Here is a 27,052-nt window from a genome sequence, read left to right on the forward strand (position 1 = left end):
AGCAGTTCATCAACAGCATTCTTCATGATCTGCAGATCTGCTGGACAGACACAGATTGGTCTGTAATATCTGGGTTGACTTTCTATCATAACAGTGTGGTGCACTGTACTGTCTTCAAGCATGTGCATGAATGCTATGGAGCAGAAGGTCGGGATAATGGAAGCACTGTTTGTCAACACCGTGCATTGCCTTGTACTAACCTGGAGGATTGTCGTCCCATGGCACCAGTGTTTATTGTGGTGGGGTGGGTCCTTTGTAATGAGTATAGTTGGAAGGTGACCCATTTGATATAAATAACTGCAGTAAGGATAAGCGCCACAGGTGGTCATGGGCCAGTGCACATGGCTGCTGATTATTTATTCGATGCATCAGGTCATGTCAGTATGGAGTGTAGGTGCTCATATGCAATACATGGCATGGAGGTGATGGAAGGAGCAATGTCTAACACATGATGTATACTGTTTATTGAACTGATTTGGAGCACTGTCTGTTGGTGTATTCACCTTGTTGTCTAATAAGAGGGCCACACTGGGAGTCATAGTTGGCACATGGCTGTCTGTGTGATCATTGTGGAGATCAACAGCACTCTCTGTTTTTTGTGATGTGATTAGCATAAAAACAACATTGTTTCTGACATAAGCCAGAACCACTGTGGTGATAGTTACAAAGTGTGTCAGCCACACTGTGCAATCTGACTGAATATTATCAAATGCTGATATGTCATGTATCCAGAGGGAAACACAGCATCACCAGTATGGAAGTAGGGTATCAAGGCACGTTAGAACCACTGCCATATCACATATTATTTTGTTATACATGAATTGTTTTATTGCATACACTGAATTTGCAGAGATTCCACACCATTAGAATGACAAGGATGCACTGCTAGTCTCTGATTTTTCTCCTCCAAAGATCCTATCCCTTGAATGTCAGAGACAGTTCAACTTCTTGCAGCTCACAATGTTCCCAGAGACCTATTACCTACATGGCTGGCAGAAGCCTTTATCAGTAACACTGCAGGATAAGTAGTAATGTGCTGTAAGAGAGACTCAATATTTACAGATCATGATAAAATGATAATTGGAGAAGAATGTAGTCAGCAAATATTAAACTACCAATAGCAGATAAATAGCAGCAATCTACACTCCTGGAAATGGAAAAAAGAACACATTGACACCGGTGTGTCAGACCCACCATACTTGCTCCGGACACTGCGAGAGGGCTGTACAAGCAATGATCACACGCACAGCACAGCGGACACACCAGGAACCGAGGTGTTGGCCGTCGAATGGCGCTAGCTGCACAGCATTTGTGCACCGCCGCCGTCAGTGTCAGCCAGTTTGCCGTGGCATACGGAGCTCCATCGCAGTCTTTAACACTGGTAGCATGCCGCGACATCATGGACGTGAACCGTATGTGCAGTTGACGGACTTTGAGCGAGGGCGTATAGTGGGCATGCGGGAGGCCGGGTGGACGTACCGCCGAATTGCTCAACACGTGGGGCGTGAGGTCTCCACAGTACATCGATGTTGTCGCCAGTGGTCGGCGGAAGGTGCACGTGCCCGTCGACCTGGGACCGGACCGCAGCGACGCACGGATGCACGCCAAGACCGTAGGATCCTACGCAGTGCCGTAGGGGACCGCACCGCCACTTCCCAGCAAATTAGGGACACTGTTGCTCCTGGGGTATCGGCGAGGACCATTCGCAACCGTCTCCATGAAGCTGGGCTACGGTCCCGCACACCGTTAGGCCGTCTTCCGCTCACGCCCCAACATCGTGCAGCCCGCCTCCAGTGGTGTCACGACAGGCATGAATGGAGGGACGAATGGAGATGTGTCGTCTTCAGCGATGAGAGTCGCTTCTGCCTTGGTGCCAATGATGGTCGTAGGCGTGTTTGGTGCCGTGCAGGTGAGCGCCACAATCAGGACTGCATACGACCGAGGCACACAGGGCCAACACCCGGCATCATGGTGTGGGGAGCGATCTCCTACACTGGCCGTACACCACTGGTGATCATCGACGGGACACTGAATAGTGCACGGTACATCCAAACCGTCATCAAACCCATCGTTCTACCATTCCTAGACCGGCAAGGGAACTTGCTGTTCCAACAGGAAAATGCACGTCCGCATGTATCCCGTGCCACCCAACGTGCTCTACAAGGTGTAAGTCAACTACCCTGGCCAGCAAGATCTCCGGATCTGTCCCCCATTGAGCATGTTTGGGATTGGATGAAGCGTCGTCTCACGCGGTCTGCACGTCCAGCACGAACGCTGGTCCAACTGAGGTGCCAGGTGGAAATGGCATGGCAAGCCGTTCCACAGGACTACATCCAGCATCTCTACGATCGTCTCCATGGGAGAATAGCAGCCTGCATTGCTGCGAAAGGTGGATATACAATGTACTAGTGCCGACATTGTGCATGCTCTGTTGCCTGTGTCTATGTGCCTGTGGTTCGGTCAGTGTGATCATGTGATGTATCTGACCCCAGGAATGTGTCAATAAAGTTTCCCCTTCCTGGGACAATGAATTCACGGTGTTCTTATTTCAATTTCCAGGAGTGTAGGTTAATCAAAAAGAAAGCATTTTTTTCTGAAGTAACAGCCCTTTTTCTAATTCAGGCCTACAGGATTAAATTTATGTGGCATAAAAAAGAAAAGCATTACTCAGTAAATTTTCAGTTTATTGTTAATACAGATTTTGTTTCTATGATTTCCTTGTTATTTGTTATTCTTTGTCTTACCACATTCTGTTCTCCTCAACAAGATGTATGGACAATGGAGCAGGAATGAATGTAACTTCACAAACAATAATAACTTTAAAGTTTTTCGTCTGAAATCCACATTTAGAACCCCTGTATTTATAAGAAGACTGAAAAGAGGCAGAGGAAGACCTCTCAATGGAGAAAAACATTTCCCAAACATGAACAAAATTTGGCAAGCAGAAAAATACATTGTAATAAAGAAGAGACAGCACATATGAAATTAAATTGCCATACAATGACAAAGAAAAGGTAACCAATGGAAAAATGTAGGTAACCAAAAGCAAATGATCATCAGAAAAAAAGATCAGTTAACAAGAACAAAATATCATGGAACAATGACAAGCAGGAATGATTGATAACAGATATGAACAAAACAACCCTTTACTATTACATATTTCAAGAAATGTCAAGAGTTTCTAATAAAAGCTTCTTTTTTATTTTTGTTTATTATTTATTTATTGATTATTTCCTTATGAACTTCTAATAATAATTTCCAACTGAAAATAATGTGTGCAATGAAACATTGAATTATTCAGTAGTCACTCTCTAAGTTCACCGAGTAAATAGAGGATGTAACCATAAATAATGTAACTTACTAATATTTGTGTAAAATGCTAGATTATCAGCTATTTAACAACAGATCTTGACCTTTACTAGTATCATCAGATTACTGTACTAAATAGTAGTTATTTCTGCAGTCTCAAATGATCTAAGAAAATACCAGTGGAGATTAATAGTGCTAACTGCAATTAGATACAATATTCAGTTTGAAAATTACTTAATACACCTACATAAAATCTGTGTGTGTGTGTATGTGTGTGTGGCTGTGTGTGTGTGTGTGTGTGTGTGTGTGTGTGTGCGTGTGTGCGCGCGCACTCGCTCACACACACATACTCATACACAATCTGTTGAAGATGTTATAGACAAACAGCAAATTATTCGCTTAAATTCTTCTGTTTTGCAGGTTCTTAGCCGAGATGGCCTGACCCAGCTTTCAACAATTGTTCATGAATGGAACAATTTGACTGGAGATTTTAACATAATAGTGACATTTCCAACAGATAATTTGCATCCAAAGATGAAAGCTGTCTTTTTGGGAGCTGGATTTCTTTTGGTAATACTTTTAATAATATTTACTAGTCTAATTAATTGTATGAGAGGATTATTTATAAAATTTATACTTCTGAGAATGCTAATGCACATAAAAATGAAAGATGACAATAAGATACATTGGTGAGCTCAAGAAAACATGAAACATAAAAACTGAACTCTTTGGAAACTTGTACAAAATGAAAGAGATAGTGAGAAATTTAGGATGTTATGCAAAAACCTTAAAAAAGGACAGAAGAGTAAGGTTTATATCTGTTGATATTGAGTTCATTACAAACAGAGGGCAAGCTTTCTTTTGGGAAGAATGGGAAAAGAAACTGATTGTGCCCTTGTAAATGAACTATCTCAGTAGTCACCATCTTTTCTCTTCGATACTTGTCTCATTGTACATATCTTACTCTATCTTTATTTTTCTTTATTAGTGTAGAACAGAATAAATATATACGTCTACACCCTGGGCAGTCCCCTGTGAACCACCTGGCAGAGGTTCATTCTCATATAGGGCATGGGAGACTGATCGCTGAAATTCCTTTTTTACACTCTCTTTTACTCTAGCCTTATCTTTGTTGCTGTATGAGATAATTGGTACATAAGGGGATTTACTGTGATAGTAGATTCCTCACTTATTATTGGCTCTTAAAACTCTGTAAGGTGACTTCTTGTGTTAGCTGCATTTATCTTCAAATGTCAGCTCATACAGGTTTTTTAGTATTTGCATGATATGCCTACTTCCCCATGACTCAGACAGATCTGGTACCATTTGTGCTACCCTTCTCTGTGTACGTTCAGTGTCCCTTCATTGGCATGGGCGTCACACACCTGAGCAACATTGTAGATTGGGTACAAGGGCATTATGGAAGCAATCTCATTTGTAAGCTGACTATATTTTCCTTGAATCCTATCAGTGAACCAAAGTATGCCAACTGATTTACCTACAACTGAACCTATCCATTTGTTCCATTTCATATCACCGCAAATTGTTAGACCCAGATGGTTGTATGAGTTGACTGATTCCATTTGTTATTCACTGATATTCCAGCCATGGGGTCTTATGTTTTTGAGTTTCACAATTTCAGAGTTCTGATGTCTTAAATTGAATAGCTAATCTTTGCACCACTTTGAAATCTTATGAAGATGTGAAAAGACATTTGTGTTGGTTTCTTCAAGTAGTACTTCATTACAGATAACTGCATCAGGTGCTTAAGTTGGAGGCTGCTACTAAATTGTTAAGTTTTTAATATGCAACATAAAGAGGAGATGTCCCAGCACACTTCTCTGGGGCATGCCTGAAGTTACTTATACATCCACAATGACTTTTCATCCATCATAACATGCTATCCTCACTACCAATAACTCATCCACACACTCAAAAATTTCATTTGATACTTAATATCATGACATGTGTAGATTTGTCTGTCTTCTATCACTTTAGTTGTAGGTCTAAATTTTGTGGTCTGTGCTCTCTTCCAGCCAGTGTATACAATTGTATATTTGCATACAACGGTATATTGTGTTTACGAGTGTAAGTAACTCAGATGCAAAATCTGTATAGCATCTGACACAGATTTTGTTAGCTCTAGAGGATTGTTCAATTTACTAATTTAAGTTTGTCTCAATGACAGTGGGACTAATATCTATAATTACAATTGTAGCTACACTATACTGCTCCATAAATTGTTCACAGTATGACAAGTACAGTATGATATAGAACAAGTAAGCACAGTGGTATGTGGATTATGTAAGATGATATGATGTCAAAAGTGTTATGGATTAATATGCAATGTGGTATGATAAGGTTAGACGAGGACAATCAAAAAATTGTAACACACTGTGGTCAGATTAAGACATGATGAAATAATATACTGTAAGTGCACACTGTGTTTATCTATAATTTGTTTTTAGACCCAATAATCAGAAATAATTTAGCTATACAACTGATAGTCAATGGTTGGTATGACCACAATAGCATACTGATTTATTTAGCTGAGCAAAAGTTGTGAAATGCCTCTCAGTTTGACTTTTGTAAGGGACTCTATACTCAGAAAAGAATACAAGATCTCATAAATGAAGTCCTAACAGAGCTAAACTTGTGTAGCTTTGCCAAAACCTTTTATTGTGTTGATTACAAGATTTACTCAGAAAATTAAAGTGTTATAGCAGCAATAATGTGCTTTTGGGTATACAGCATGGTTGTTGCTTCCAATTTATGCATAATACTTTGATGACAATCAAGCCATCCTTGTCCCATGAGTTTTCCTGTTATGTATACTTGGTGCTTAAATTCGAACCAGACTGGCTGGGAAAACAACTCTGCTGTATAAACATTAATCAATCATTTTTTTTAAATGGAAACCTTCTTTGTTGATGGAAACCTTAAAGCCATAACAGAAAACAGAGGGTTTCATTCACAGACTGTATCCCAAGCATGAAAATATCTCCACAATGGGAAACCATAAAATGTGGAACACCACAGGGATGGGTACAGAGCCCCTTCTTGTTTGTAGCGTACATAAATAATAATCCTACAATGATTTTAAAGGGCAGTTCAAATATCTACATCTACATCTTAGTCTGTAAACCACCATGATGTGCATGGCAGAGGTTATGTCCAAGTATACCATATTAGGGTTTCTTCCCATTGCATTCATGTATGGAGTGTAAGAAGAATGACAGTCTGAATTCCTCTGTGTGTGCAGAAATTCTTCTAATCTAATCCTCATGATCCCTGTGTGCTGTGTAAGCAATTCACAGTGGATTGTAGTATATTCCTAGAGTCATCATTTAAAGTCAGTTATTGAAACTTTGTTAATAGACTTCCTAGGGAGAGTTTGCATCTATCTTCCAGAGTCTCCCAGTACAGTTCCTTCAGTATCTCTGTGACACTCTTCCATGGATCAAACAAACCTGTGACAATTCAAGCTGCTCTTCTCTGTATACATTAAATATCCCCTGTTTGTCCTATTTGGCATGAATCCCATACACTTGAGCTATATTCTAGGACTGATTGTATGAGTGATTTGTAAGCAATCTCCTTTGCAGACTGATTGAAATTCTCCAGTACTCTACTGATAAATGAAAGGCTACCACCTGCTTTTACCACAACTGAGTCTGTGTGATCATTCCATTTCATATACATAGAAGATGTTACACTCAGGTACTTGTGTGAGTTGGCTGAGTCCAAAAGTGTCTCATTAGAATTACAGTTATAGGTTACTATTTTTTCACTTTGTGAGGTTTACAGTTTTACATTTCTTCCCATTCCATTCATGTATGGAGTGTGAGTAGAATGACTGTCTGAATGCCCCTGTGTGTGCAAAAATCTTATCAATATCTGATCAAGAGCTTCTTTCAGGCAGTACTTCATCATAGATAACTGCATCATCTGCAAAAAGTCTGAGGATACTATTAATACTGCCTGAAAGGTTATTAATGTACAACATGAACAGCTAGGGTCCCAACTCCCTTCCCTGGTGCACACCTGAAGTTACTTCTACATCTGATGATAAATCTCTATCCAAGATAACATACTGCATCCTCACTACTGAAAGTCCTCAATCCAGTCACAAATTTTACTTGGTACCCCATATGATCATACTTAAGACAATAAGTGTGGGTGTGGTACTGAGTTAAATGCTTTTCAGAAATCAAGAAATACTGCATCTATGTTACTGCCTGTATCCAAAGCTTTCGGTATGTCATGTGAGAAAATTGTAAATCAGGTTTCACACACTTAATGTTTTTGGAATCAATGCTGGATGGCATTGAGGAGGACATTCTGTTCAAGGTATCTCATTATGTTTGAGCTCAGAATATGTTCTAACATTCTGCAACAAATCAGTGTCAAGGATTTGGGTGGTAATTTTGCGGATCACTTCTACTACGCTTCTTGCAGATGGGTATCACCTGTGCTCTTTTCCAGAAACTGGGCATAGTTTATTTTTTGAGGGATCTACAATAGATTATAGTCAGAAGAGAGGCTATGTCAGCTGCAAACTCAGTATAGAATCTGATGATGATACCATTGGAATCTGAATCTGAATCTGAATTGGGCCCCGGAGCTTTTTCAGTTTTAACAATTTCAGGTGTTTCTCAACACCACTGACACTAATATTTGTTTCATTCATCTTTTCAGTGGTACAAGGCTTAAATTGGGGAAATTCTCCTGCATTTTCTTTTGTGAAAGATCATTTGAAAAATGGAATGAAGCATTTCAGCTTTTCTTTTTTACCCTGAGTTCCATGTATAATATTTGCTGATGATACAAGCATACTAATCAAGAGACCAAACACAGTCCTGACAGACACGGATCAGATGATAGGTGAACATGATGTTAAATGAGTCATAATTAACAGTTTGAGTCATAATGTCATAAGGCTCATACAATTTCAAACAAAAAATAATAATGTTTTATCGCCAGAAGTAGATGTTAATAGTCACATACTGCATGAAGTACAGTGTGTAAAATCCTTGGTGCCCAGCTGAATAACAAATTAAAATGGAGTCAACACTTAGATAAAACTAATTGACAAGCTCAGTTTATTTTGTTATGCTATTAGAAGCATTGCCTATTGCGTTGATCTGAGTCAACCCTTTTGGCTTATTCTGCATATTTTCACTCCTAGTTACCTTCTGAAATTATTTTCTGGGACTGTGCAACCACATAAAGAAAATGAAGTATTTGTTTAGAAGAAGTAAGTAGTAAAGATATTATTCATAGTAGATACCCATAAATTTTGTAATGTATTTTTCAGGATCATGAAATTATTACACTCACATTATAACTAATTCACATTACCAGCTCTGTTGCCCTCAGTAGCTTGCATGCTACTCTTTATCATGCTCCTCTTTATCATTGAAACTGGTTGAAAACAGTTGGTTACAGAAGGGTAGCTTCAATAACATAGTCTGTACAGTATGCTGAGAATTTCAGTTACTTTCAATACCATTCTCGATATGGTTAAAATTTAGTGTTTCTGGCCAGTTCTATTCTCACAAGTTCTGCTAAATGCAGGTAAATGAATAGCGACATACTGCACTTATTCATACTTCTTATTACACAGTCCTAGTGCAGCAGGATTAATCTCAACAAGATAATCAGTAATTGTTTAGTGCGGCAAAAGGGCAATTAACATTATAGTCACTATGTAAAATAGCAGGGCAGTTCCACTAGAATAACACAATATCTTTTGGATTGAAAAGAGGCACCAGAATTATACAAGTTTACTTAGTCGCCATTTGTTCTCATTAGTTAACACTGTATATGATGGCAGTTGATTATCACTATACCAGTAGGTCACTGTTAAGAGCTAACACCATGTACCACATCCGACACATACTCACAACAGTAAATAATTAGAAAGTAATGTCACCAAGTTATTAAGAGACAAACAAAGGGACATGAAGTCTGACTTGGGCATGTTACATTTCATGAGTTATTAACTCTACCAAGCTGACTGCAATGAACTATCCCATTCCTACCTATACAGATGTTACATCTATTGGTATTGGTTAAAAACAGTGTTGGTTGCAATTTTAGTTTTTTATTTGTCAACGATGCATTTTGCCTTATTTAGGCATCTTCAGGTTATCTTTTCTAGATGGACACGAGAGGCACCAAGATTTGCATATCATCATCCTGTGAACAGGAACGTGTTATGAAGATCTTGGTGCCTCTTGCATCCATCAAAAGATAACTTGAAGATGCCTAAATAAGGTGAAACATGGCATTGAAAAATAAAAAAATTAAATTGCAACCAAGACTGTTTTTAACCAATACTGTTAAGCACTGGTTTGCTGTATGCTACATATGGATTGGAAGAATTTGGATGTTGCATCTGTTTTCTGGCCAGAGTGCAGACTGTGTGGCTCAAGTGGCACTAGAACGAAGTGCTATTTTGTAAACTACATAATACTTTGAAAATTGGTTAGGTTGAATTTGGCTGTTTTGAATGAACTACAAACTTTCACTAAAATTTGGCTTATAAAAATGTTACTTATTACAAATTTAGAAAAATTTATGGATGCTATTATGCTTCCACAGTCTGAATCCCCTTGTTCACAAGCATAGGTACCATACTGAAACTCATGAAATTATTAGTTAGTGAGCTATATAATTAGTACCATACATCATACTGTACAGAAAAATTAAAGTAAAAGAAGTAGGTAGCTGAAGTTCAAACTCCAACAATAGTTAGGGCAAAATCAGCTACAAAAATTGGTAGTGTCTCAGAACTACAGGTTTGATTATTTCAGAAGGTAATTAGCTTCAAATGATTTAAAATATACTACTGGAAAGTCAGAATGCTTATCTTTTGAATGGTGTAGGTCATTTCATTGGATTCTGTCAATTATTTTACATGTTTTTTTTTCACTTATTGAACTGTAATATTATTTTGAAGCATCTATAACTTTTAATTAAAGTTATCTATAGCCAAATTAATGGCATTAACGGAATCAAGGAAGTGAGAAAAATTAACAGAATGATGGGGATTTTACTGCCCGGGGACTGGGTGTTTGTGTTGTCCTCACCATTTCATGATCATCATCAACAACAGTGACTTGATTGGACTGTGTAAAAAATTGGACTATGAAAAAAATTGAGACTTTGTGTGGGTCTGAGTACCACGCAGTTGAGCACCCCACAAAACAAACATCATCATCCTCATGCCACAGATCCAGTTATTGTATGAAACACAAGTGTCAACATAGTACTTGTTTGTTTGATTATGAGGATATACAATCAGGAATCTTTCCTGGTCATCATTCTTATAATTTTATCATGTTTATAGATTAGCTGACTGACTTTTCAGAAATAATATGATAGGTAGTCATTTTTTAAATTTGTATACCAACAAGTGGTTATTTTGTAATCCTGTTACTACACTAATATCTTTTAGTATCATTCAAAATTTATTTCCTCAAACATTGCTTTCAGTATCCACTTCACTAACCTTTGGTGCTAACCCACCTGTTACAGCAATTTTAATTCCTATTGGTTTTTTAAACTGGCTAATGTCAATTAAAGAAATAAATTCTTTAACTAAAGATTCTGCTGCTCCTGAATCCAAAAACAGCTGCACTTTGATATCTGCTTACCTACCATTTTAGTAATACCGAAGGAAAACTGTCTTCCCATCCACTTATTTCTAGCAAATTAGTATAACGATTTTGTGATAATTGTACTGGGCGTTATGTTCTAACATGACCTAGTTCCCCCATGTGCTGATATGATGAGGTCTAGGGGCAGCATCTGTGACTAGCAAACAAAATGTCTTCTGTTCTGAGTTTGAACCCAGCCACTACTTAAATTTTGAATAAAATATCATCAGCATTATCAGTCAAACACTTCTGACATAAGGAATCACCCTCATTCTGCCAAGAGCCTCATCAAAGAGAGTGGATGAGTAGATGGAGTTTCAGGGCACGCTCTTTCCTTTAGGGGAAATTCTGCTCCTAAAAAGTGGAAGACTCAGCAATGATCAACAGCATGAAGATGCAGAAGGCAGGGAAACCACTCCATTAAAGACCCACAATGTGTATTGACAGGATATGTGACCTATATCTGGAAATGTTTTTTGATAATATCTCCTTTGATACAAGATTCCAGATTAGTCTCTGATTTAGATCTCTAGAAGTAGACTGCTGAGACATAAGTTAGCAGTTATGTTAACAGAAAGAGGACCTTCTGCAATTAATGAATGCACAATAGATGGAATCATAAAACCAGGGGCAGGTTTTTGAGATGTATCAACATCAATCAAGAAAGACCGCAACACCTTGACAGATAAAGACTTTGTAGTTGTAAACGGCTGGAGCAAATGACGTCAGTAGAAACGAGAGGGAGACAGCAACATCAACACTGAAGAAAACTCTGGAAACATTGACCCACACCAATGTGATTGTTGTCAATGTGCCTCATCGACACGACTTGCCTCAGTGGTCCTGTGTTAATAAGGAAGTGGATCAAACCAACCAGGAATACAAAGCTATTTTTAAGCACTTTTTAAGTGACTTAGTTATCAGGATAGTATTAGATAAGTTGAGCTGTGTTTCAACTGAGATGTCAAAAAACTTACAGTGCTAGACCAGGTTAGATACTCCAGCACCAATAGGTTACAACCTGGTCAGCTGCTTTATGGTAACAGTATGTTAAGTCAGTCAGGTAAACACGTAAATGAAGTGAGGCGAAAAGGGGAGTTTAAAATAGGTTTCCTCAATATACAGGGTATGACAGATAAAAACCTAATTGTTAATGAATTTTCCAATGAAAACATGTTTGATATCTTATGTATAAGTGAACACTGGTGCAAAGAGGAAGAACTAGGTTACAAAGTGCTGAATGATTATACTTTAGTTAATTGCCATAGTAGGAAACACCACTTGAATGGTGGAGTAGCAATATAAGTAAAAGCACTGCCTACACAAAAGTATAGTAAGCTAGATATCAACACTCCCTATGAGGAACTGCACTTTGAAACATTGGGCACAGTAATTGAGTGCCTTAAAATATTAGTAGCAGTAGTCTATATGTCACCTAGTGGAGACCCCAGTATCTTTCTTGAGAAATTTGATGACCTATTAATGTCCCGCTGTACACCAAAATGGGAACAATATACTATTGTCATTGGAGGGGACGTCAACTCAAGTTTTGATATTCTGTAGGACAAAAAAACTGTGGCAGATTTCAAGAATGTACTTAGGCAATATAACCTGTACTATACTAACTCCAAAGCTACCAGATGCCCTGCCTGTCTTGATAATATATTTATAAATATTAATAGAACTCATATGTCTTCAGATGTTGTTAGTTTTCATTTCTCAGACCATAATGCAGTATATATTAGTCTTAGCAATGTAACTCCAAACTGTTCCAGCCCAAAAGCTAAAACTGTAACCACGAGACCTAAGAACAAAGAGAGGATAGATAGATTTAGACTTGCTCTCACTTGTATCAGTTGGGATGCCCTATTTAGTAGACTACAACATTGTCCCTCCAACATTGTTTTTACTGAGTTTTTCTCTATATTTTTAAATACATTTGATAATAATATTCCTTTGAGAAAATGTACTCTAAGTATTAAGGATAGTAGTTATAAGAGAAGGAAAAACAGGGAATGGTATACTCCACAGTCAGGGCAAATGAAAAACTCTGTTATGCTCTATTCTGGTATGTACAGGAACAGTAGATCTGAACTACATGAAGAAATGTAATTATAGACAGGCTATTAATGATGCTAAGAAGCTATATAATAGAGCCCTCATTGAAAAGTCTAGAAATAAATGCAAAACAGCCTCAAGTATAATTAACTCTGTGGCACACACTCAAGGAAAAGATATTATTGCCATATCCCCAGATGAATTCAATAAATTCTGCATCCCTCTATTGAAGAAATATGCTGCTCAATAGACAAACCTCCAGAAAAAGCCCTTAACTTCTTCGATAACTATTTTGAAAGGCCCCACCAGAGCATTTTAAACTTCACAGAGGTGTGTACCAATACAATTCTGAAAATAGTTAAAAATTTCAGAGCCTCAGGTACCATTGATTACTATGATTTATCATGTAACTTATTGAAAGATATTATTGACTGCATAATTGATCCCTTAACCTACTGCATAAATAAATGTCTAGCTGAAAACAAGTTTCCTGATGTACTAAAAATATCTAGAGTGGTCCCAGTATATAAGAAAGGTGATAAGAACTGTCCTGGTAGTTACAGACCAATATCGTTAAGTCCTGTTTTCTCAAAAATTCTTGAAACTATTATGTATAATCAAGTTAGCATGTATTTAGATAACTTAAACTTAATAAGTGACAAACAATATGGATTCATGAAAGGTAAATCCACAACAGATGCTATGGATTCTCTTGTAAAATTTGTTCTGGATGTGTTTGAGGCTAGGGGATTTGCTCAGGCTACATTTTGTGAACTAAGCAGAGTGTCTGAATGTGTGGACCATGATACTTTACTGAATAAGCTATCCTACTATGGTTTTGCTAATAGCAGCATAAATATGATAAATCCTTCCTTGGGAACCGCCAACAAGTTGAACAAGTTGTATGCATTAACAGGGAGAAGTCAGATCTGATTAATGTTAGGTCTGGCGTGCAACAGGGCTCAGTACTTGGACCTCTATTGTTTTTACTTATGATTAATGACCTGCCATCTTTTGTAAAAGATGGCGATGACACAACTTTTTTTAAATAAAAGCTCAGATTTAAACACACTAAAAATATAGTTAAAGATACCCTTGCTCAGAGCTCATTATGTTTTAGAGTGAACAGTTTTCTACTAAATGAAAGTAAGATCCAGGCACTTTCCTTTAACTTAAGAGAGAATCATGACTTAGAAAGTATAAAATTTTTATGTGTTACAGTAGACAACAAGTTGACATAGGAACCACATGTCAAACATTTATCTGCCAGACTCTCAAGAGTTATCTATTTAATTAGAAACTTAAAAAGACATGTCCCTAATAGTTATATAAGATCAGCATATTTTGCTTTCTTTCAAAGTATCCTATCATACGGGATCTTATTGTGGGGCAATAGCAGTCACGTAAAGGGCATTCTACTTTTACAAAAAAAATTAGTAAGGATAATCCGACTCAGATAAGTTAGAACACTGTAAATCCTTGTTTGTCAAATTGCAATGCCTGACGGTAATAAACTTGTACATCTATAATGTTCTATTGTATGTTAGGAACAATATTTCAAATATATCATTAAGAAGGGATGTACATTGCCATAATACCAGGAACAAATCATGTTTACATGTACCATATCAAAGACTATCCAAGTCACAGAATTCAGATTTAGTTCTTGGACTTAAGTTGTACAATAAGTTAAGTATAGATTTAAAGAGTTACCTGTCAACATCTTCAAAGCTAAGTTGTACAGAATACTAGTAAATAATCCTTTCTACACAGTAGATGAATTTTTTGAAACTGAAAATACTGTCTATCAACACTGTATCTAGCCGATGGCCTTATGTAATCCAAACTAAATTGTATTTAGTAATTAATGTTAAAAATGTAAGTTATTTTGATGTTGTCTATTGCTTTATGAGTTGAACAACAATAAAATTTGATTGATTGATTGATTGACCATGAGAAAAAGACAGAATAAGCAATGAAAAGGTAATTTCTATGACTTGAAGCATGGAATGCCAGATATTTGAATGTATTAGGAAAAGTAGAAAACCTGAAGAAGGAAATGCGAAGCCTCACTCTAGTGGAGGTTAGTGAAATGGAGCAGAAGGAAGATAATGGTTAGTGTATGTAGGGTAACACAAACAGCAGCTGAAAATGAAATAAATAGAACAGAGGGTGAGTTACTGTAAACAATACTGTGAAAGGATTGTCCTCGTTAGAACTGACAGCAAATTGATGACAGAAACAACAGTTCAATATACATCCTGATGTTGCAAGCAGGAGTTGAATAAGTTGAGAAAGAATATGAGGACATTGATCAAGTAAGTCAGCATGTAAAAGGTGATTGTAATACAATAATCATGGGTGACTAGAAAATGCTAGTAGATGAAGAAATAGAAAAAAGAGTTATGGGAGGATGTGGAATTGGTAGTAGGAGTAAGAGAGGAGAAAGAGTAATAGAACTGTGCAATAAATTTCAGGTAGTAGTAATGAATACACTGATAAAAACTCACAAGAGGAGAGCATACATTTGGTAAAGGCTCAGACAGATCCTAGCTGGACTATATCATGATCATACAGTCTTTGTAAGGTACATCCAGAAGCAGATGTTGACTTAGATCATACTTTAGTGATGATGAAGAGCAGAGTGAAGCTTAAGAGATCTGTCCACAAGAACCAATGTGGGAAAAAGTGTAATTATAACCTATAAGGAATGGTGGGATGAGTTCCATATTCTACAAGGCTGCAGATATTATGATAATGAGTACCACAGAAGGCAGTTCTGTTGACAAAGAATGGACATACCAAAAAAGGGCAATTACAGAGGTTTGACAGGAAAACATAGGTACAAGAAAGGTATCTGCAAAAGAACCAAAGATAGCACATGAAATACTATTTCAAATGATTGAAAAAAAAAGGAAATACTCATGGAAAAACAGGAATACTTCAGTATAAATAAGAAATGAAATAAAGTAGAAAGGGCAGGAAAGTCAAGGTGAATTACATGCAGAAAAAATGTGAAGAAATCAAAAAGGATTTGGTCACTGGATAGACACATTCAGAATATAGAAACGTCAAAGCAAATTCATTGAAATTGAAAGCAAAGGGTTGAACATTAAAAGTGTAGTGGAAATTCCACTCTTAAATGTAGAGGAGGGAGGATATAGCTGGAAAGAGTACATGGAAGGTCTCTATAAGGTGGAGGACTTGTCTGATGCAATGACAGAAGAAGAAATGAGAGTAGTTATAGAAGACATAGGGGCTCAAGTATTTGAGTATGAATTTAACAATGTTTTGGAAGAACTGCAAGCAAATAAGGATGTAGTGATAGGCAACATTCCTTCAATAACTGAAATATCATTGGGGGAAATGGCAACTTCTCAAGTAGCTGTGTAGAGACCATGAGACTAGAGATATACTCTCAGACTTTTGGAAAAATATCATCCACCTGTGGAACATTGCTTCACAAATAAACTTCACTGGTGGCCAACTTGACTCTGCTGCTTGAGGCTTTTTGAATCAGTCATTCTGAGGACTTCACTACGTTTGGATGCTGTATTGTGAATGTTCATATCATAAATGAAAGTAGTGCTATGTAGCCTGCATAGCTTTAGAAGCCTGTTTTTACCTAGTGTAACCATCCCCTATAACCTGTGTGGCTACGTTGGTGACTCCTGATCATCACAATCAAGTAAATTCAACATATCTGCCTTTACTTCAACAATGCTGACAGTATGCCTACACTGTGCTGCGCAGTTTCCAGTGGCAGACAATTTTTCTCCAGTCACAATGCCAGCCACTGTGGACAACATCTCACATGCAACTCATGTGACAGAAATTGATGATGACATTCTCTTGGACAGTGGGGCGTGCAACAACACCAAACAATGGAAGTTGACAAACAATTTACACTGTGATTTTGCATAGTAACTGTTTATTTCACAAACTGGGCTTCATCTGAACCATGGCAATCCAACCAATTGGATACATGTTTCATCATTTTCAATGGGACAACTGAGTCACATGTGAATATGATCACTTCAGAGCTCATACAGCCAGTTACATCAACTTCCATCCAATTTATCGTGCGTCATGTCATGCCACTTATGGACAAAACTTCCTTGGCGTTTCTTCCGATATGAACATTTGCTGTTGCTGCTATGGTCACAGGTTTGAATCCTGCCTTAGGCATGGATGTGTGTGATGTCCTTGGGTTAGTTAGGTTTAAGTGGTTCTAAGTCTAGGGAACTGATGACCTCCGATGCTAAGTACCATAGTGCTTAGACCCATTTCAACCATTTTGAACATTCTCCATCCAGTCCTTTGGCATCAGGACATACCTCAAACTACCACCTTCCCAGCCAGAACGACCTACTTGTGGTTCACTATCATCGACATTATCTTCATATCAGGTGGCAACATCAGTGATGATGCTGAGTTCATCACATTATTAAACCACATTGAGGGGGACATACCATCGCAAAAAATGATATCTGCATGTCACCAGCAGATAATAAATATGAGACAGTGAAAGCTGCTCTTCTCCACCTCCTCACACACCACCCAGGGGAGCAAATTCATCACATTATTTACCAACAAAGATGTAAGGGACTCGACCGCATAACAACTATGGCATCGCCTATGCACACAGATTGACATTCATTTCCTGCCTGACCACATACTATGTACTATGTGGGTTGTGAAGTTCCCCATGCAAGTAGAACTATCAGTTGTGACCCATTAACATGAACCCTTGGACACATACCTTAGAGTTGCTGACTGAATACATTTGATCATATGACAAAAACAATGTATTATTAATGTCAGCAACAATGGCAGCAGTCATAATACTCAGTTTCCAAGACAGCTCATGCAACAGCCCACCAAGTACAAGCTACACCAACTCTGCCTGACTACTGATGATTCTGATACCATCGCACCTGACCAAAGTGAAGACCTTCACATGACATCAACAAACCCTTGCCTGCAACTGCACAGAACACCACCCTTCCCGCCACATTTATGCAATGCAACATGCCACTGACCTTGCTGCAGCAGTAACTGTGCGGAACACCACCAACTGTGTCACATCCGAACAGCTGCAACATGCGGCTGATCATACTACACTCTAGCAGAATTGCTTCTACTGGTATCATGCTGCCACTACCCAAAACAGCAGACAACCATGCAATTTCTGTCATGGAAACAATGATGGATTGCAATTATCCTGTTTACTTCACTGGTGCAGTCGCACACAATAATTTTGTCTATGATTAACCAGCTGCTGACAATTCCTCATTGACACAGGCTCCAAGGTCAGCATTATGCCTGCATCTACATTATGTGCATCACCTGTCTACACACCTGTTCATCTCCACATGGGGAGAGGTTTGATAATCCATATTTGTATCACAGGTTCATGCCCTCGATCTTGGTCTCACTGAACATTTCACCTGGACATTACTCATCATGGACATGGTAGAAACTGTTATCAGCACTGACTTTCTAAAACATTTCAGATTGATTCCAGACCCCTCCAGCAACAGGCTCACCCATGTGACTAGTTACTGCTCCATCTTTGGCATCCTCAGCTGTGCCCCTGTGACAGCTCAACATAATGGCACAATGCTCTCCACACCCTGACCTTCTTTGCACAAGGACATTCCATACAACCATCAGACAGTTTAGGAGTGCTTCAGTACATCTGAGCAGTTGCAAAATCTCCACCAACTTTATGCTGAAGCAAATCTTTAATTATGCCATAACAACACCATCAGGAACAAGATTAAAGACATTGAACACAAACTCCCTTCAGCATGGCAGCACCTCACTCACAACATACTGATGTGGTACTTCTGTCATCACCCATGGACACACCCACAACATTGCTTACAGTGTTGGTTGGTTGATTTGAGGATAGGGGACAGAACAGTGAGGTCATCAGTCCAATAGTATTAGGGAATGACGGGGAAAGAAGTTGGACCTGCCCTCTTTCTCCGACTAACTGCTTAGTACGCAGTATCAATACTAGGAATCATAACAATATACATAAAGATTTAAAATCACTTACTCTTGCCCAGAAAGGAGTCCAGTATTCAGCAACACATATTTTCAATAAGTTGCCAGCAATCATTAAGAGTTTACTTTCAGACAAGGCACAATTTAAACATAATTTAAATGAACTTCTGGTGGCCAACTCCTTCTATTCCATCCATGAATTTCTCAACAAGTGCAGTAGATCATTTTATTGAAAATTTATTGTACTTTAATTTTTGACTATACTTGGTTGTAACAGCTAAGTAACTACCTACTGTGTGAATGTTGGATGTATGGAAAGCAGATGTAAATCTTACGCCTGCAAATAGCGGAAGTTTTATTTTAAATCTTATACATAATTTGACTGTTCTTAACTGCAGATGTAAGTATTAAACACATAAATATTAGAAGTTTAATTTTAATTCATGTACATAATTTTACTGTTTATTGACTGAAGATCATTAAAAGTAATTCTAATTACATTTTTGTAATGTGTTTATCTGACATGTTCCACACCCAGGAGGATCCCCTCTGGGTCTATGGAATGAATAATTAATCTAATCTAATCTACTCCAATCTTCCAAAAGGAAGCATCCCACCATATGTCGAACCAATTTAGGGAAATCAGTTCATGCTTTACAGACTTGAAAATGCAGCTCAATCATGGCACTGCTTCATTGATGGACTGCTCTTCAAGCTCCTATTTTATTATGCCTACCTATATGACATCTTAATTTTCTCACCAGATGAGGAATCACACAACAACCAACTCAAACAAGTTTTTGACATATTCACTCACAACAGTGTCATAATAAATGAAGAGAAGTGTCAATCTTGTCTCAAAGAAGTCGTCTTTTTATGACTTATCATATGAGACGCCTTGAAGCTGCTCTGGTTCCTGTCTCATAAACTCACACCATACCAAAGCAAATAGTCAGCTTATGACAGGGAGCTCATGGCACTCTACAAGGCAGTGCAATATTTTGGGCAGGACATTGAAAGATGCCCCTGATTATTTTCACCAATCACAGTCCTCTTGTCGACTACATGTGTAATCAACCCAAGGACCCTTAATCCCAATTATATCCACACTTGTGCTATATAGCCTAGTTTACAATGGATATCCACCAGCTCAAAGGCACAGAAGAGTCATAGATAAACATTTTTCACACATCTGTGTCTTGTCTTCCATTATCAATTATGAGTAGTTTGTTGAGACAGAACAAAATGAAAATCAGTTTAAAGTCCTCACCCATGATCTGGACATAAAACTTAGAACTGAACTTCATCAGATTCCAGATGCAACCCTCCACATACTATGAGATACTTCTCAAAGTAGGCTACTGTGTCATCCTCAGCCCACAGGCATCACTGGATGTGCATATGGAGAGGCATGTTCTGAGCACACTGCACTACCAGCTGTATGTCAGTTTTATGAGACTGGAGCAACCTCTTAACCTCTTCTCAATCGAGGAGCTCCTCAGTTTGTGTCACATGGCCTGAGTGGATCCTGCTTGCCAACAGCACTCGGCATACCCAATGGTCACCCGTCCAAGTGCTAGCCCAGCCCAACAGTGCTTAACTTTGGTGATCAGAGCACTGTGGCAAGGCTGTTGGTATCCAATCTAAAGGCACCACACAATTCAGAACCACTGCATATCACTCAAAAAGTAAGGGACTGGTGGAATGATGGCATAGTACATTTAAAGGTGGTCCTCATATGCCCAGTAGACTTGGGTCAGTTGTGCTTCCTTGGAGCCCTCTGGGAATCTGTTTAACTCACAAACATGATTTTGAAACATCACTTGTTGAACTCCTATATGTGGAGACACTGTCTCTCCTGGTAGACTTTGTACTTCAGTCCCCAACAGTTATGCCCATCAATATGCCACGCCTAGTTGCTCATGTTAAAAGCACATAACACACCTCAGAGTACAGCCAGCTCTTCCACACTCAATATTAAAAATGTTTGTCCACCAAGCTGTCACAGTTCATGACTTCATCATCCTGAGAGATGACATAGTATGTTCTGCACTACAGCCTCCCTACACAAGACCACACAAAGTTCTCTGATAAGATGATCAAATCTTCATCTTACTGAATGTTAAATCAGTGATCACATTCATTAACAGACTGAAACCTGTGAGGACATTAAACAATGCTGCACTGAATGACAACATGGGCCAAGCACCTTCCCTCCCAATGCCCAACATTACTCATGCAATCGACACTATACTGCTGACTTTCGAACTCCATCTACACGTCAGTGACTTCCTTCCTGAGGACATCACTGTCAAAATTATAGACAACCTCATCATTGAAGGACACCAGACCACAGATGGTTCTACCACAATGCACTTGCAAAAAAAATGTTTCACTGACATGTAACTTCAATGCAAAAGCCCTCACTTCCCAGTTCTCCAATCATGGTGTCCTCTTGGTGATGGCCCATGCTTACCCCTGATGGACCTTGCTTCATTATTGTCATAATCTCCACTGGGTAACACAACACCTGTGCCTTCTACTCCCATTGCTCCCACACACTTGCACTATGTCTGGCCCCACTGTATTCCATCTAGAATACCTCATCACACAACAGCCTCAATTCTGTGGATGACAATGCTCCCAGGAGGCCTACCCACCTGTGTATCATGTCACTATCTTAGTACTGTCACTTCATGCAGCTTCCCTTGCCATGCTCTGCGCAGTAAGAGGGGGGGGGGGGGGGGGGGGAAGGGGAGGGGGAGGCTCTGTGAAGACACTGCTTCACAAACAAACATCACTGGCAGTTGACTTGGCTCCAGTGCAAGAGACTCTTTGTGACATCTGGTTTGAATACTGTATTTTGACTGCTAATTTTGTCAGTAAAATAGTTCTACACAGTGTTAGTACTGAGTCTAACATGAGAAACTACACACACATTACCAAAGAGAGTAAGGGCATACATGTGTAAGAACTATGACTTGATCAGCGTAACAGCTCATGCCTCCAAGTTGGTAACAAGAATGATATACAAAAGAATGGAAAAGAAAATTAAGGACCTGTTAAATAAGGCCTGGTTCAGTTTTAGGGAAGGTAAAGGCATCAGAGAAGCCAATAAAGAAAATAAAAACAAGTCACATTCATAGGATTTGTTGACCTGAAAAAAGCATTCAACAATGTAAAATAGTGAAAGATGTTTGGAAATCTAAGAAATAGTAATGCAAGGTATAGGGAAATATGGCTTAATGTGCAATATGTGTAAGAACAAAGGAGGAACAATAAGAATGGAAGAATCAAGAACAAAGTATTTTCACTGAAAATGATATGACAGGATGCAGTCATTTACCCTACCATTCACTTTCTGTGTCATAGAATAGAAATAAAAGGTAATGTTCAGGAGTGGGATTATAACTCAGGATGATAGGATATCACTGACAAGATTTGCTGATGACATTGATGTTTTCAACAAAAGAAAGGAAAAGTTACTTGACATGCTGAATGGAATTAACAGGCTCTTGGGCAGAAAAGAAGCATTGAGAATAAATTTTAGAAGGCTTAAGTAATAAGAAGTAGCATAAATCAAAATAGTGAGAAATTTACCATGAAAATTAAGGACAAGAAAGGAGAAGAAGTGAAGGAATTCTGCTACTTTGGAAGCAAATAACACATGATGAATGAAGCAAGGAGGACATAATAAGTAGACTAGCAAAAGTAAAGAGGGTATCTCTGGCTACAAGAACTCTACTGGTATCAAACATCAGCCCAAACTTGAGACACAAATTTTTAAGAATGTATTTTTAGAGCTCAGCATTGTATAGTACTGAATCATGGACCATGGAAAAACTGAAACAGAAGAAAATCAAAGCATTTGAATGTGATCGTGTAGAAGAACGTTGAAAACTAAGTGGCCTTATAGGATAAAAAATGAAAGTTTCTCTCCAGAACCAGTGGAGAAAAAAACGTATGGAGATCATAGATGAGGAGTAGAAGCAGGACTTAAGGACTTGTGCTAAGACAGCAGGGAACTACTGGAGAGACCTGTAGAGTAAAATAACTGTAAGGAAAGACAGAGATTGGGATACACCCAGGAAATAATCGAGGACATAGCTTGAAAATGCTTTTCTCAGATGCAGAGGTAGGCACAAGAGAAGAATCATGGTGGGCCAGATTTCTTTACTTTCATGTACATGATATTCATGGTTATTGTTTTGCTACTGCATTAATTTTAACATTATTTTTATAACCAGTGAAACTTAATGCACTTGATGATGAGAAATTAATTGTAGTAATTGCATAAACTAAACTAGAGTTAGTAAAACACTAAACTGTTGTACATTAGTTTCTCACACTTCATTTGTAATGCCATATAAACACTTTGTGTAGAAAGTAATTTATGACACATTACACTCTGGGTGTTGTAAACTTATATATAGCTTGAGCAATTCTTTCACAGAGGCTGAGGACATTGTTTGTGAAATAAACTACACTTTTGACTGTGTTAGTAATAACAATGTTAAGAAGCAAGTATTTTGTGTGGTATCCTTATGTAAGGGGTTACACGTTCATCTACTTTGATATATTAATTTACGTAAGTGTAATCCTAGTCTTAAAGCTAGTGACAAAAATAATTCAGCTAAATAAGTTATTTTGTGTAGCACATGATAAGGTTTATGGTTTGCATAATTAGTCCTGTAATTAGAGTTGCTACTTGGTCCTAGACTAGGTATAAATACATAAAAACTATGGTGTTAACATGTCTAAGGAAAGTTCACATTATTACACAGAGCTGTAGACAGTTTACAATGAATTAAAATTTGATTCAATTTGTTACTTTTCCAGGAATATATGTTCTTTGAAACATCAAAGCGCACGAACAGGTGTCAGAAATGGTGCCGGTAAAGAAGATCAGTTTCTTATCGCTGTTTCTATAAGCAGCCAAAAGAAATGAGGCAAATTAAAGTTTTATACTGGGTACTGATTATGGATGTAGTATGTCATCTGCAGTGTTGTTCAAGAGATCTGTCATAAGAGAATCTTTTGTACTTTGTGTAAACATTGTGTACATTGTGAAAAAAAACTACATATACAAAATTTTAGAGTGCTTAGAGGAGACAAAAGCAGACACCTTTGTATGTGGCAACAATATCACAGGTGCACCATTTACTTAGTGATCATGCACAATGGTACCGATGCTAGTGATTTTCAGACATGGTACGCAAATTACACATGATGAATATTGTGTTAAGGATATTGCTGAAAACAGCATCCACTTACATTAATGCATATCTGGTATCTCCATGCTAATGATGGTCTAAAGCAATAAAAAACAGGCATTTCATGAATAATGACTACAGCTTCAGTGAAGGGGATGATCATTTCATCTGGAGTGTCTACTGAAGTGCTGTACACTATACACTTCGCCTCTCCCCACATAAAAAAATCATAAGGAGCTCACCAACATTTCTAAAAAATAATATTCATCACATTTCAGTTTAATACTATCTCTGAACATCACTGGTGTCAAAACCTTTACTGATACCAAGCAGAGAAATGGTACACCTGTGACATGTGTGTTATATAAAGAAAGTGTTCTTTTTGTGGCCTCCAAAGAACCTAAAACTTGATGTACAGAGATTTTTTTACATCTTATATATCTGGAACAACTCAAAGAAACAGTTATAAAATTCTGATTTACTACATCACATATACAACCAATATATTAAGAGTTTTGCTTGGTATCTAAGCAGTGTATGTACAAGTTTGTGTAATACTCAGATTTGTAGGTGAAGATACTCTTATTTTATGTGATTTATATGGTATTTTATAAGAAATATGTTTCTCTCCCAATGAGTGAGGTGTCCAAATAAAGTATATATCAGTAAAAACTAATTATCAACAGTAAAATATAATCTCATGACACAGATCAATGTGAATTAAACTCAGTAGCAAGTTGAGAAAAGCATCATTTAAGCATAAATTCTAACCAGTAAATAATTTTTTTAGCTGGTTTAATGATAAACATAATATGAGGTTATTTTATCATAAGGATATTATTTAAATTAGATGACTTTGCTGTACCTGTCACTCTGTACATTAAACAGTTATAGCATCAGCACCATCATCAGTACGCCAAAAAACGTAAAATCTTAGCTTGTATGGCATACAGAAAAGAAATAAGGAAGATCAGAATTTTCCATCCTGTTTACATTAAGGCCATTACAAATTTGGCACTATCTCAGATTAACAAGTGCCTGGAATTTTACCTGAGCCACTTTGATGGATCTTTACCAGCATGTATGTAAGAAAATGTAAATCAGTATATTTAACTGGTTATTTGAACACTGGCACCTGTCCATCATTTCCTCTTCAACTACTATCACCACGACCACCCAGAGAAGAAAAAAAGAAACTAAAAAGTAGAGGCAGAAAAATGGTCATACAATTGGTTTTGCTGGAGAGTAGGATCATGTTATAATGCCTGTTTAAAAAGGAAGACAAATTTGTACTCTTTAATATTAGTGTTTTTTAGGAGCTATATTATTTTATTCACACACAAAACCACTGAAACCATTGCTTTTGTAAATGAACAGCAACTAAAACTTTAGCAAAAATTTTGTCATAGTGAGTGCACACAATGAAAGGATTTCACTTGTGTTCCAATGGATACATCATTTATTGACACAATGAATTACACATTTTCATTTCTTACAGTAATTGAGTGTGTGTTCTGCTGGTATATCAGACTACTTCTACAAGCAACAATACAAATAAAGAATTATGTGCATCTATTGCACAGTTTAGATATACTGCAAAACAAGATGAGAAAAAGATAGTCAAGAAGAGAGCAGAAATGATATATGTGTGCAGTACTGATAATCAACTGTATTTGTAAAGCTATACATCAAAAATTTCATAGATTTTCTTAGCTAATGACTTACGTTTTGTCCCAAGAAACACTTCTTCTTAAAATATTTGTGTACTGTTGTCTGTTGTTGATATGAATTAACACCATATGTATTTCATATACTAGCCACTAATGTAAACAAAGTCTGAGTTACTAAGACTGTAATATCAAATCTTTGTGGTGAAATAAATTCTTCTTTGCCTTCCTAGAAGACTGTACCTTCTGAAGGAGCAATCTAAAAGTAAATCGCTATATTTAAGTGGTTATTTGAGCACTAGTACCTGTCCCTCACTTCCTCTTCAATCACTATCACCACCACCATCCAGGGAAGAAAAAAAAGGTACTAAAAATTGAGGCAGAAAAATGCTCATAAAGATGGTTTTGCTGGAGAATAGGATCATGTTATAATGCCTGTTTAGCAAGGAAGACAAATTTGTACTCTTGAATATTAGTGTTTTTAGGAGCTATATTGTTTCATTGACATACAAAACCACTGAAACCATTGCTTTTGTGAATGAACAACTAAAACTTTAGAAAAAATTCTGTCATAGTGAGTGACACAGGAAAAGGATTTCAATTGTGTTCCAATGGATACACCACTTATTGACACAATAAATGACACATTTTCATTTCTTGCAGTAACTGAGTGTCTGTTCTGTTGGTATATCAGACTACATCTGCAAGCAACAATACAAATTCTAATAATATGTCCAAATTTGTAGTCAAATTAATTTAATTTCATTTATTCATTGTTGGAAAAATTTCTCTGCATGATTGGTGTCATTATAAATACATATATGCTTTATTTATAGTAGAGGTACATAATGGAGGTATAATGGAAAAACAGCATATCCACATACGGAATTCATGAGACACACACATATAGGTGTTATTTGTCACTGAAGTATATGAGGCATGATTAAAATAACAGAAAGCCTAATTGTAATAAGAATTTTCAGTAACTTGTGCTCCTTGTGCATATGCAGAGATACAGTATAGTGCATAAACATTCTGAGTCTCTACTTTTGTATTATGTGTCCTTTGATGGTGCTTTTTTTCTCCGATTACTCCGTGCTTTTTATTGGTAACACAGCTTGTAATT

The 27,052-nt window shown here is 37.5% G+C and overlaps 1 protein-coding gene across 1 annotated transcript in view; it reads left to right on the forward strand.

Annotated features, from left to right (window-relative positions):
• LOC126113546 (phospholipid scramblase 2-like) overlaps positions 1 to 26,148 on the forward strand; it is a 142,596-nt gene extending 116,448 nt beyond the window's left edge. Inside the window, exons 10-11 of the mRNA XM_049915019.1 lie at positions 3,730 to 3,879; positions 23,886 to 26,148. Of these exons, the coding sequence (XP_049770976.1) occupies positions 3,730 to 3,879; positions 23,886 to 23,945 (210 nt within the window). The 3' untranslated portion in view covers positions 23,946 to 26,148. The remainder of the gene's footprint in view (positions 1 to 3,729; positions 3,880 to 23,885) is intronic.
• The last annotated feature ends 904 nt before the right edge of the window (positions 26,149 to 27,052 follow it).

Source organism: Schistocerca cancellata, chromosome 1 (assembly GCF_023864275.1).
Source record: "Schistocerca cancellata isolate TAMUIC-IGC-003103 chromosome 1, iqSchCanc2.1, whole genome shotgun sequence".
NCBI lineage: Eukaryota > Metazoa > Arthropoda > Insecta > Orthoptera > Acrididae > Schistocerca > Schistocerca cancellata.